The sequence below is a fragment of the Bidens hawaiensis genome, unplaced genomic scaffold (assembly GCF_021521415.1).
Source record: "Bidens hawaiensis isolate Kalapana, Puna unplaced genomic scaffold, B.hawaiensis_p1.1 tig00020645_1, whole genome shotgun sequence".
NCBI classification, from domain to species: Eukaryota; Viridiplantae; Streptophyta; class Magnoliopsida; order Asterales; family Asteraceae; genus Bidens; species Bidens hawaiensis.
The window spans coordinates 284,788-299,274 of record NW_027493159.1 but is presented as its reverse complement, the minus strand read 5'-3'; the positions used below and the strand labels follow the sequence as shown (position 1 = coordinate 299,274).

Genomic DNA, 14,487 nt, shown 5'->3' with positions numbered 1-14,487 from the left:
CACATTATTACCGAACCAACCACCAAAAAATAATAATAATAATATTATTATTATTATTATTATTATTATTATTATTATTATTATTTGCAGTCGCACGGTTTTTCTTGTACGGCACCACCCGCCACCACTTCCTTCTTGAAACAATTCAAAATCTCTCTTCAATCAAACCAACAAATTCATAATAATAATATTAACAATAATAATAACAATTATTATTATTATTATTATTATTATTATTATTATTATTATTATTATTATTATTTCTGAATCCACAGACACCCTTTTCTTAAAAGCTTCTTTCTTTTTTCAATTTCAACTCCTCTGTTTTCAATTTCACCAATTCCAATTTCAAATTCAATTCAATTTCAAATTCAATTCAATTTCATCAAAATCATCATTACAAACACACCCACTTTCGATTTCTTCGCGTTAAACCCACTTTAATTTCAATAATTTACGGATTCTTGAAACCTTGATTCGAATTCAATTTCATCAAATTCGATCAATTAACCGGGTTTTACAGCTGTTCCGATCATGGGTTTCACTTGGTTTGATTCCAATTGTTCAATTGTACCTTCAGTTTGACCTAATTTGGATCCTGTAACGAATTAGGGTTTTGATGAGTTTTTCAAGATTCGTTAAATTAGGGGTTTTTGGATCCAATTGACGAGTTGGGTATTTGGGTATTTTGATTCTTTAAAGATGACAGCTTCCCCACATTCCATAGCTCGGAGTTCTTTAGAGGAAATGCTGGATTCGCTTCGCCGGCGAGATGACGGTGAGCACCCGAAGGACCTCCCGCCCACGCTGCCGGCACGACCGACATCCAAAGCCCGTCTGCCTAAGCGGTTGATCCAGGCGAAGCTTGCGATGCAACACGTGGGGTCTCGTGATTTGAACAAACCGAAAAAACAAGAAATTAGAAGCATTGTCGGCTCCGGTGGTAATCCCGGTGAACCGGTGGTGACAGAGCGAAGATTGTTGGAGAACGGTGGGGCCACGCTCGCCACGTCGCCGGAAGCCGAGTGGGATCACATTATTCAACATTTCGTTAAAAATGTAAAATCTTGATCTCATCACATTATATTAAAGTTTGCATTTTTATGAACATATGATGTATGAATTTGTTGGTTTTAGAAACTTGGAGTGTGGTGTAAGCATCCCCGGAAGGATCTTTGGGAATTAGCGAAGATTAAGTCGACTGCGGGTGAAGAAGCCTCGGTTATGCTTTCGGATGGGAGTGTGAGTTTAATTATGTTTTTAGTAGTTGGTTAAAGTCTCACAAGTTTGAATGCTTGATGAAAGCTCAATAATTTACTTTGATTTATTATTTTTTAGGCTATTACAATACCGAGAGGAAAGCTCTTACCTGCAAATACAGAAAGAAATGATGTCGATGATATTATTGAGCTTTGTTATATAAACGAGCCGTCGGTTCTTCACAATCTTAAGTGTAGATACAACCGTGATGTAATTTATGTACGTGTTTCATGTTATCATTGACATCTTATTATATGACGTATGTTCATATAGTTATCTTGTTGTGTTTAATTATGTGGTTTGTTTTTGTAGAGTAATGCAGGGCATGTTTTATTGGCGGTAAATCCGTTCAAAGATGTAAAAATATTTGGGAATGATTACGTGACGGGTTATAAAGATCAGACTTTTAATAAGCCTCATGTATATGCTATGGCTGATGCTGCATACCGTGATATGATGAAAGGTATGCCGCTTGCTGAATATATTAATGATTTTTTTAAGTGAGTTGTTTTGTTTAGTGTAAGTGTTAATACTTAATACATTTTTTTTCCTAATAATAATCATTGCAGATGGTGGAAATCAATCTATTATTATCAGGTTAGTTCATTCTTTAGGAGCTAATAGATTATATCGTTGTAAAATGAGGGTATATAAGTAATTTACTCTACCATGGAATAATGAGTTTTGTTGCAGCTAATAATATTATTCAGATTATTAGTTTCAAACCGCAAATCCAAACACTCTCCTTTATGTGTCACTTTTACTGATTAGCATATTTGTATAGTGGCGAAAGTGGATCCGGGAAGACCGAAACAGCAAAATATGCAATACAATATCTGGCATCAGTTGGAAACAAGAATAATGAGATAAAAAACAAATTAATTCAAGCCAATTGTATACTTGAAGCCTTTGGGAATGCAAAGACAACCAGAAATAAAAATTCTAGCCGATTTGTGAGTTCTTTTATTATTATTATTATTATTATTATTATTTTTGTTATTGTTGTTATTAATATGGAGTTTTCTTGGTGCAGGGGAAATTAATTGAGATTAATTATAATGAAGATGGGATAATAACCGGTGCTTGTATTCAAACACGTAAGTATATATACAAGACAGTTTGATTTTATGTTCATTTATAAAATGGTTTTATTCAACTTGCTGACTTGCTTATTGGTTTCATATTTTCATGTCAAACATCAACAGTTCTTCTTGAAAAGGTAATTTCTTTTGTAATATTATGTTTTATTAGTGATTTTGTTGCGTTAATCACATTTTTTCGAAATTTAAATTTTGAAGTAAAATATTGTTTTGTGCAGTCGAGAGTATCTCAATTTCGTCGAGGAGAGCGATCGTATCATGTATTCTATCAGATTTGTGCGGGGGCCCCACCTGTTCTTAAAGGTGTTTTTTATATTTACATTGCTATTGTTTTGTGTTATCATAATGTGTAGTTGTGTACACACATTATACTCACTATTATTTTTTTAACATTTACAGATATGTTGAGTTTAAAAATGGCGAGCGAGTACAAGTTTCTTAATCAGAGTGGGTGCTTGAAAATCAACGGTGTCGATGATGCCAACAACTTTATAACACTAGTGGTAATTTTAAAAGTTTAATATTTATTAAATTTTAAACAAGAAATATGATAAGATATATTCGTTTAAGCAGGATGCCTTTGATACGTTTGGGATTCCTCACGAGGTTCAAGAAACTGTATTTGATATGGTTGCTGCAATATTATGGCTCGGGAATATTTCGTTTGGAGTGATCGATAAAGAAGAACATGTTGTGCCTGTCGCTGATGAAGGTAAACAAAATTCTTTAATCAGTGTAGTTATTCTAATTATTTGAATGCTTGGTACCATTTTGGTTGCAGTCTTTTACATTTTTTTTTGTGTTTGTATAAATAAAAAATAAAAGAAAATATTGTAATGATGGTGTGTATATCCTTTTTTTTTTTGAGTATATAACCGGAAACTCTGGTCACTCGCATGTTATTTGGTTATTTTTTTTATTATAATATTGTTTTAACTTTTAAAGTTTCACCAATTTTTTGTTTTAATACCAACTTTTTTTTAAATGTTTTCACTTTGAAATTCGATTTAGATGGTGTTTCTCGTCATCATTTTTTTAATTTTGTTTCCTCCTTTTTTTGCCTTTTGTGTATTTGAAGCCAGTCGAACCGCTGCGAGGTTAATGGGCTGCAAGACGGATGACCTCATAGAACTCTTATCCACCAACAAAATCCACGATACGACCACACGGTTGACATTACAACAGGTTACATCAAGATCACATTTTTAGAATATAGATAATTAATAGTAAATTTTAAAGTTTTTTTCCTTATTGTTTAGGCAACTGTTAAAAGAGATGCATTGGCTAAGTTTATTTACGAGAGCTTATTTAATTGGCTCGTGGAAGAAATTAATACATCGCTCAAAGGAGACAAACAACATACTCGACACACAATCAGCATTATCGATATTTATGGATTTGAGTCATTTCCGGTACACCTTTTTATTTTAATTATAATTAGAAAACAATCATCTTTGTTACAATCGTATCTTGTAATAATAAAGTCCCCCCCCCCCCCCCCCCCCCCCCCCCGTTTTTTTTCCAGAAAAATAGCTTTTCGCAGTTGTTTATAAACTATGCTAATGAGAGATTGCAACGCCACTTCATTCAGCATCTTTGTAAGCTTGAACAAGAGGTATGCATATAAATGATACGAGTTATATCCTATTTTATTTTATACGATCTTATGGTTATTATTTTTTTTAAAAGGGTGAATGATTTTAAATAGTTATGATATTAGTTTATTTTATAAGCGATCATATTTCTTGTTTTTTTTATTATTTATTTTTTACACATTTTTTTTAATATAAAATTGATCGTTGTACGTATAAATTCATCATATCCATAAAAGTATTACATAAGAAGTTATTAATTTAAATTACATAAATTGATCGTTGTCTAATTATCAGCAATATGAGTTGGATGGAATTCACTGGAAAAAGGTAGAGTCTGAAGACAATGAAGAGTGTTTGGATCTTTTCGAGAAGGTAATCTACTAATTTTATTTATATTTGCCATTACAATTTAATGTGTTTTTTTTTAAATTTTACATAATTTGATATTTGCAGAAACATGTGGGGCTAATATCACTACTTGATGAAGGTTCAAATTCCTCCAAAACCACGGATGAGACATTTACTGATAAAATTAAACGACACCTGAGTTCTAATTTACGGTTTAGCTTCGAAAAAGGAACGTTTAGGATTCGCCATTATGCTGGAGAGGTTCACCATTGTTACCATTGTCATGCGTACATTTGATTATTACTCCCGTGTAGGGGTGGCAAATGTGACCCATTGGGTTGAATGGGTTGTATTAAAATGTATATAATGGGTCAGAATGAGTCAAACTAAAAAAGAATTTGATTGAAACTGGTTCATTTCTCGAGTTTTTTTTTTAATTTTTATGGAACGAGAAAAACGGAGGAAACTTTTCAGTACTTTTACTTTTTTAGTTTTTGATTTATATTTCGAGTTATGATTTTTTAATTATTTTTTTGAATTTTTTATTGAGGGGTTTTTGAAATGGGTCAAAATGGATTGAGATTTCAGAAACCCCTCAGTAAAAAATTATAAAAAAATTATAACTCGAAATATGAAAAAAAACTAAAAAAGTAAAAGTACTGAAAAATTTCCTTCATTTTTCTCGTTCCATTTATAAATAAAAAAAACCTCGAGAAATGTCAACCTGTTTTGACCCGTTTCAATCAAATTCTTTTTTTAGTTTGACCCATTCTGACCCAATATATACATTTTAATACAACCCATTCAACCCAATGGGTCACATTTGCCACCCCTACTCCCGTGCGTTTGATGTTTTTGTGACTTAAGTTATGGAATGTGTGCAGGTCCAATATGATGCTTCGAGGTTGTTGGAACAGAACAGTGATTATTTACAGTTTGATATTATCCAACTTTTGTCGTCTTGTAAAAAACCCTTGAACCATTTGGCGTCCAGTCTGGTCAACCAGGATCAAACATCCAGTCAAAGTGTTATGGCAAAGTTTAAGGTAAAGTTCTTTTGAACCATGTTATATGTAAATATTTGAACTTTTTAAAGAATATATACTTCTTTGTAGAGGTTTTTGAATTTCGTGTATTATTATTCTATTAAACATAATTATAAAACGTATTTGGTAAAATAATGGTCTGATGTTTTTATAAATGTAGGAGGTTTTAAACACTTGAATCTACTTTAGGCAAATTCGAAATGTTTGACTTGTTATCATTAAAATATGAAAATTATTGAAAAGAGTAAACTGCGGTTTTCGTCCCCGTGGTTTGTCCAAATATGCGGGGTTTTAGTCCAATAGTTTCAAATTTGTGATTTTCGTCCCGGTGGTTTCATTTCACTTTCAATTAAACCCGAGCCAACTAACCCCGTTAAGTCTAGTCGAGTCGTTAAACGCGTCAATGTGCACCTCACGTGAGGGGCAACTTTGTCCCTTTTGTCTCCAAATAAACCCCAACCCTAATTCGCAAGCCCCCTCACGTGAAGGGCTGGGGTGTAATTTGGGGGAAAAAAGGACAAATTCGCCCCTCACGTGAAGGGCACAATGATGACTTTAACAACCAGACTTAATGGGGTTAGTTGGCTTGGGTTTAATTGCAAGTGAAATGAAACCACAGGGACGAAAATCGCAAATTTGAAACTATTGGACTAAAACCGCAGATTTTGACAAACCACAGGGATGAAATCCGCAGTTTACTCTATTGAAAATTTGAACTTTTATAAGGATATAATACAAATTTTTGGATTTACCCCTATTTATTTGTTTAAGTTTATGAATTTCATATATTATTATTATTATTAGTAGTATTTTATTAAACATAACTACACAAAACTATTTAGTAATTTAATGGTCCGATGTTTTTATTGAACACTTTAGGAGGTTTTAAACACTTAAAAAGTTGAATCTACTTTAGGCAATTTGAAATGAATGACTTGTTATCAATAAAATATTACCGAAATTATGATACGTATTTTATTGATGAGTGCAGGATCAGTTATTTAAATTAATTCAACAATTGGAGAACTCAAAGCAACATTTCATTCGATGCATCAAACCAAACACCAAACAACTTCCTGGAAATTATGAAAATGATATCGTTTGGGAACAGATTAAACGCAGCCAAGTTATGGATATAGTTCAAATATCAAAATCAAGATATCCAATAAGCTTCACACATCAAGAATTTGTTACTCGGTAAAGAATAATAATAAAGCTCATTGATTTATTATCAATTTATCGTTATCTTAATGGTTATTGAGTTATTCTAATATTTCGATAAATTATCAGGTTTGGCTGCCTTTTGTCAGACAATGTTGTTTCTATGGACTGGTTGAGTAGATCGGTTGCCATTCTTCGGAGGCATCGTCTCCCCATTTTAACATATCAAGTTGGATCTACAAACTTGTTTTTTCAAGGGCAGGTGAGGCTTTTAGGGTGTTTTGAATGCAATTTTGTGATATTCAATAATCATAATCTAGTAATGTTTTGACCCCACGTATATGAATGTTATTTTTTATCCGATAAACGACTTAGTTTTTCTATCCAAAAAGGGCTAGCGGCGCAACTTATTGCCTGGTTGCCTTCTGCATCGATGCAAACACTACTTTTATATATATATTTATATTACAAAAGTCAAAAAATAAAGACTACTTTAAAAACTTAAACCAATTATGTTTCTTCAATGAATAATAGGTTTTTTCATGTCAAGGGGTATTTTGGTCATTTCACATCCGCTTAACCGAACAAGTTAACCTTCGCCATTTTTGGGACAACGTGTGTTATGTTTGTGCAAAGTGCAAACAGCTAGCCTAAAGTTGCAACTTTCGAAACTTGGGGACTAAAGTTGTAATATAACCAAACCACAAGGACCATTCGTGTAATTAATTTTTTTAGTAATGTTGCATGTTTGTTTTTTATTGATAGGCACAAGTTGATATATTGGAAAATTTGAAACAACAAATTCCAGAAGGTTCGCGCGACGTGGCAAACGTTCCTGATCCTAATGAATTACAGTCTGGAATTGTGACATTGCAATCATGTAAGAATATATTCGTTTGATCAATTTAACTGCAAAAAGACGGTTGATTTCGGCTTGAATTATATAAATTTGTTTTGTTGCAGTTATTCGTGGTGAAAATGCAAGAAGAGAGTATAATGCTTCAAAGAAACAGAATCAGTGGGCTGCATTAAGTTCATATGATCGGCATTTGCCGATAATTGTACATATACAATCAGGTACGTGTTATGTGAAGCTTTATCCTTTTTTCGGTTACGACCGTTAAAGTCGACTTTTTTTGACCGTTCGTCGTAACTTTCAATAGTGGTTCGTGGGTGGTTGGCTCGAAAGTATTTTAAACACATACAAAGATGGAAAAAGTCAGCCATTAATAGTTCAAGAAACAAGCAAAAGTCTCAAAGTAAAAACGAATTGAAGGTATTCATGCTTTGTTAAATCTTTTTTTTAATAAAAACATGCGAATGTGGTTATTGTTATTAATTTAGTTAGTTTTTTTTTTTGTTTTTTTTTTGTGTGTGTGTGTAGGATACTTCACAAGAAAGTGTGGAAGAGTTGCAGAAACGAGTAGCGAAGGCGGAAGCGTTGTTGAGAGAAAGAGATCTTGAAAACACGACTTTACGGGAACAAGTACGAGAATTTGAATCACGGTTGTCGGAATACGAAAGTAAAACGAAGGCGGTTGAGGAGATGTGGCACAGTCAGATGGCGTCTTTACAAGTGAGTTTTACTTCATTTCTTTATATTACTTTCACGCCAAGTACTTTGTGTAAGGTTTACATAAACAGTTCACGTGACTTGTTAAAAGTGTAAAACTCTCATTTCAAAAAATTAAGATAATTTTTGACAAAGTTAGCGCTAGACCGGAGGATATTACAAAATGACAACTACCGATCTAACACACAACTTTTTTAAAGCTAGACATCATAGGTGTTACTTGTTACCAACACATGGACTATTTGCGTAATTAACGTTGACTATTTTTGACTTTTTAAAGATTTTACTCAAAATTAACAAAAAATCTTTCTTTTTTCTGCAAAAATGGTTCTTGTTGGTGGCTTTTTACTTATTAATTGTAAATATTCATTATGCAATAAGTCCTTTTGACTTTAATTTTACTCCAAATTAACTAAAAATATATTCTTTTTCTGCAAAAAATGTTCTTTTTAGTGGCTTTTTACTATGTTATTTATAAATACATTTTGTACTTTCTAAAACATTTTACATCTCTCTTTTTTCTGAAAAAAAAAACAAAACTTTTTGGTGACTTTCTGCTATGTAATTTCATAAAGATGCATCGTGTAATTAACTGTTGACTGTTTTTACATTTAAAAGATTTTACTCCAAATTAACAAAAAAATCTTTTCTTGTTTAAAAAAATTTGTTCTTTTTGGTGGGTTAACTAATTAATTTAAAAAAGATTCAAACTTTATAAAACATCTTATCAAATATTATATATATATATATATTTGCAGATGAGTCTTGCTGCAGCAAAGAAGACTCTTCTCGGTTCAGGCATATCCGATGGTCCAACCGGAAGACCAGACGGGTCAGTGTCACCTTATTATGATTCCGAAGACAACATATCAGGAATCCCAACTCCCGTACAAATGACGCCTCTCAGATCAGGACATAAAACCAACGGTGTTCATTCCAACGCGATCGATAACTTATCTAGAGAATTCGAGCAAAGAAAACAAAGTTTCGATAACGACGTTAAATCCGTTATCAACGTGAATCCCGGACGCCCACCTTCTTCAAAACAGATAGAAGAATTTAAAAGTTTAAAAAAGAAATTCGAGATATGGAAAAAAGAGTACAAGCATCGGTTACGAGAGGCCAAAACGACACTTGTACATGCCGAAACTGACGGTGGCGGAGGTGGCGGCGGCGGCGGCGGTGGAGGCGGTGGTGACAGGCGGGGGAGAACATGGTGGGGGAAGTTAAGTAAGAGAGGGAAAGAGAGAGTAGTGTGAAATTACGTATTACCCCTATGCATAATTTTCTATGTATAATTTTCAAGATTCGTTAAACGTTGGCGGGTTGTGACGGGGAACATTTTTGTGGCGTTGGTCGAGAGGTGGATTGTTTGCACGTGGCTACGGCTTTTAGTGTGCGGGTTTAGTCTAACGAACCGATCGGTTGGTGCGGGCTCGTGCTGTGTATAAGAGTAGGGTCTGGAGCGTGTGCGATTTGTTGTCTTGTGGTCAAAAGTTTTGTATTATATGGAAGAGAATATTATGTTTGTTTTTTAAAGTTATGGGAACTTAAGTTGGACATGTTGTGTTACTTAGTAAAAACATGTTACCTTCTATATTTTAGAGGGTGTTTAAAATTTTTAAGGTTATTATGTGATTGATTGTTGTGTGATATGTACCCGGTTATATATTTACTAAATTAACTAAATGACTTCGTAGGAGGAAACGTAGTGGGCGGTTTAGCCAGTAATCGTAGTTAGCAGTAGTATTAGTAGTCCCGTTCTTAATTTTTATTGGTTTGTCGGTGTTTATGTTATTAGTTTCATCATTGTAAATTGGAGATTTAATCCTTCTCATATTGGATGACAATATCACTTTGTTACCCGTTTGCCTTCCGTTTTGATAATCCTTTGCGATTCAAAAGGGGATAGCGGCGCAGTTTGTTGCTCGCTTACCCATTATCCAGATGTGGCTCGGTTTGTGTTATATATAAAAGTTTTATAAAAAAAAATTTAGTTTATTTAGTTGTTTAAAGTCCTGAGTACTTTGAGACGTAAGGTTTCATGTTTAAAAAAAACTTTCAGGCTTATCGGGGTATCGGGCCTAGGTCGATTGACCACTTGGCCCTGCCTCATAGCTGGCCTTAATTGTCTATCACTTAAGTTTGGGGTTTCTAATGGTTTGATGTTGAACTTTCTACGGATGCGATGTCAAAATACATGAATATATAACACTAAAAAGAAATTTGTCCGGGTTCGACCGAACCCGTTCTCCAGAAGCTGCCAATGCCCCCATGTGTGAGCTAGGAAAGGGTCCGGATTACTTCACTTGGTATGAATACCACAAGTCATTTCCCTGTTATTCATGATCACAAATTCTATAGATTAAAAAATAAAAGTTTGAATGCGGTGAACGTTGATCGAACACGTGACCTTCAGATCTTCATTTTGACGCTCTCCCAATTAGTTAGTTAAACTATAAATATAAAAATGAAACATTTTTTATAATGGACAGTGAAAGAAGATGAGGTAGAAATAAAAACAATAGTTTAATAATTGATACACATGCAATAATGATCAATAATATATAAAAATATCTATCAAGTTGGTTTGGACTAGAAGAGATTACAGAGACCTCATTTTACCAACCTTTTCTAATATTGATCACTAATTCTATGATTTCTTTTTATTTTTTCTACTTTAAATAGCCAAACTAAGTTGCTTCAAAATAAAATTCATTGATATTAGAGTTCATTACCATTCATTAGGGGTGTGCAAAAATTGATTTGGGGCGGCTTTTTGTCAAACCCATAACCATAACCGGTATAGCGGTTAATAGATAACCATAACTGTTCCGTCATGACGGTTACGGTTAATCGGTTTTAACGATTATAGCGAGTCGGTTATGGATCAGTTATTGACCAAAATAAACAATCCTTCCATATGATTGCGAACACTAAATAGTCGCTAATTGTATTGTGGAATTCAAATTGACATATCAAATTAACATATTAAATATTTGAAATGACAGTCTGGATGGAAATTCAGAAATACAATTATGAAACATTGGAATGAATATGGTAACTAATATCACCAATATTATTGGCTTAAATCTTAATTGGTGTGGAGATACAAAAATTTATTAAACCGACCCACTGAATATATCGATTATCGATTAAAATCGGTTCGATTATAACTCGGTTAATTTGCTCACCCCTATCATTCATTATTCGTCTCAGCTCCGGTCACATCTTTAAGGGTAAAGAAACCAAAGGTATTAATGTTTGGTTAATTTCACACTTAAAACAAGACTTTAACCAATATTCCTCTTTTCACACTTAAAACATCAAATACTTTTCCATTTATATTTTCAGTTAGCAATCGGATACTGATTTACTTTTTCTAAGGGCTAACATATATTTTTTATTCCTATTTAACTCCATATCTTAGGTGAGTCTAGATATCACAACTTTTTAGTTAAACGTTATAAACTTTTACCACTAGACCAAACTAACGGTTATTTTATCAAGCTACTACTTACTAGCATGCAATAACAATACATAAAATTTTTAAAAAAGTACTTCAAAGCAATTTGTATGCAAGTTAATTTTATATATTACACAACACAAACTACAACCAATTAACCAAACACATAACTACATAAGATACTAAAATATTATTATTATTATTATTATTATTATTATTATTATTATTATTATTATTATTATTATTATTATTATTATTTCACTTAGGCCCCCACAAAATCAAGTGAAGTACATTCTTAGTCTTCTCTAACTCCCTAATTCTCTTCTGGTCCCTCTTCTCCGGTTTCGTCTCACCGTTAATTCGACCGGTCCCATCTCCGCCTTTCGCTAGCTGATTTCGCTTTTGAGCGGCGTTAAAAGCGGCCTCATACACATATCCGCCGTGGTTACCGCCCCCACACATTATGAAAGCCCTTTGTTGATATTATTAAGGAATGGATATTAGTTGTGATATTTGGTTATTATGAAATGAAAGATTTAAAGGTGAAGTTATTTATAGGAGAGAGAGGGTGTGGTCGGCATATGGAATAAAAAACAGGGGTCTTGTCGGGTTGTTTTAAGGAAACCATGAGATGTGACCATGGTTTTTTATGTTTTAACGGATTATTGGAGACGTGTAGTACGATGCATGTGTTTACATCAAGGTCCCAAGGATGGTGTTACAAACTTACATGTTACACCTCACTATCAGGTCTATGTCATGTATGTAATCGGCATAACATGCTTTAAGACTGTGTTATGTGGACATCTGGTTAGGACATGTTTTTCCGGGGGCACAAATTTTTTTAAAAAAATTTCCATTGTTATATACATATAATACCCGAACGCTAATAATCTTATTATTTTTATAATACTTAACAGTTAACACATCTTTTAGACCCACTTTTTTTAAATTACCCAAATACTTATAAGCCCATTGTAATTGGCGGTTTGATTTGTTGTATTTTGTTTTATTTCTTTGTTTGGGTTACTTGCCTCTTATAAGTGGTATTTCTTTTTATTTTGATAAAATCGGCCATTCAAAACATATTTCCGGGTAAACCAGGACACGTGAATTCTTAGGGCCGCCTGGGTAATCGGGCTCTAAGTGACTTTTTCTATGAACATGTGTAATGGTTTATTTCACATGAACATCATTGTTTTTTAATCATTTACTAATTATTATAATATGTTGTTTTAAATATATTGCTTTTATTAAAAATACTAAATTAATTATAAAACGAGAAACAAACAAAATTAAAGTTATGTATGCTTAAAAAAGTTGCAATAGAATGAAAACCAAAAAAATAATAAAGTTACTAAATGAAGAGGATAACAAAACTAGGTGGAGTTTTTTAACGTACAAATGAAATTAAAGTACTAAATGTGAAAATCAAGTAGCGTAATTATGTAATTACATCATTAGCACGTTAAGAGTCAATGTAATGTAATTACTCTACTTGATTCTCACGTTTAGCACGTTAATTTCATTTGTATTTGATCAAAACCTAACAAAACTAATACTACAATTAGTTCTTATAGCATTTTACTATTATTTCGGCTTTCTTTTGCTTGAAGATGTAGCGACCATCCCCAATCAAGTAGTCGATGTTAGATGAGAGTCGATCAATTTTACACATAGCCTAAAAGGGTAATTTTGTAAGATATTAGCCAAGTTTATTAAGCCCGGTCAAAGTTCTTATAATGATCTTAAGTGAGCCAGCCGTCTTACCGATTAACTGTGTAAGCCTTCAAATCGAATAAGACACTAACATAGTAATAAATTTAGAATTTTATATATATATATATATATATATATATATATATATATATATATATATATATATATATATATATATATAAGAGTTTAAATAAGAATAAAGAGTTTCCTAAAAATGATAAGAACCAACAAATTTTTGACATTTGGAATTACAAATGATGGTGAAAGAACAATTCTAGGAAATTATGTCGGTTATACTGATGAAAGAGTAATTTTAGGAAACTATGTCGGTTATTGGTAATTTTAAATCTCAACCATTGATTAACATGATTCAATGACTATGATTTATTCTTAGTATTTCTATTAAACTACTTATTTTTAGGATAACCCTCCCATATATATATATATATATATACTAGTTTTTATTCCTCGTATTACGGTGGTTGTTTTATATTGTTTGTTCTAATATTTATTTATTTTTTGAATTTTTTTTATTGTATGGAAATTAATAATATACTTATGGTTTGATAATAAATTGTTTCACAAATAAATGAGATATTATAACCCGGTTTAAAAGCTATATAGTTTTGATGAGACCCAAAACCCGTTTATTTTTTTACTATAAAATTGGTTTTTTAATTATAAATAATATTTATGAAAGTTAATAATACACTTATGGTTTGTTGAGACCCAAGACCTGTTTATTTTTTTTATTATCAAATTGGTTTTTTAATTTAAATATATATATATATATATTAAAATAAATAAGATATTAATTTTTATTATATCCTATTTTATAGGATTTTGACATCAATAATTTGGTGAGAATAATTTTAAATTTAATGAGATGTTATAACCCGTTTAAGAAATATATGGGTTTGATGAGACCCATACCCGTAAATTCGGGTCAAATGCATGAGAAGTATCCATTTAAAAATCAAGCAAATCTGGTGACTCCAAAAAAACGTGGAAGCGACCACATCGCGACACATAGGATTTTTGGGTTTTCATTTATATATATTATATATATATGGTTATAGAAAGAGAGTCTACTATATTTATTTAGCCAGGCCCTTATCAACTAATAAATCTTTCTTTTTCCACCCTTTTCGATTTATCCTATTAAAATGTATATTTTTAAGAGTTAATGTAACATATTTTTTTTTTGAAATCACCAACT

At 32.2% G+C, this 14,487-nt stretch overlaps 1 protein-coding gene across 1 annotated transcript; it reads left to right on the top strand.

Annotated features, from left to right (window-relative positions):
• Window positions 1-394: 394 nt before the first annotated feature.
• On the top strand, window positions 395-9,352 carry LOC143561276 (myosin-2-like). The gene is made up of 24 exons (XM_077049398.1): window positions 395-1,059; window positions 1,138-1,242; window positions 1,339-1,479; window positions 1,573-1,723; window positions 1,830-1,857; window positions 2,045-2,213; window positions 2,294-2,357; window positions 2,466-2,479; window positions 2,579-2,663; window positions 2,760-2,863; window positions 2,934-3,072; window positions 3,439-3,545; window positions 3,620-3,772; window positions 3,886-3,975; window positions 4,250-4,327; window positions 4,409-4,564; window positions 5,188-5,349; window positions 6,341-6,546; window positions 6,640-6,772; window positions 7,276-7,390; window positions 7,474-7,587; window positions 7,674-7,786; window positions 7,895-8,086; window positions 8,842-9,352. Exons 1-24 carry the CDS (start codon window positions 703-705, stop codon window positions 9,340-9,342), a joined length of 3,477 nt encoding a protein of 1,158 aa, XP_076905513.1. The 5' UTR covers window positions 395-702; the 3' UTR covers window positions 9,343-9,352.
• The last annotated feature ends 5,135 nt before the right edge of the window (window positions 9,353-14,487 follow it).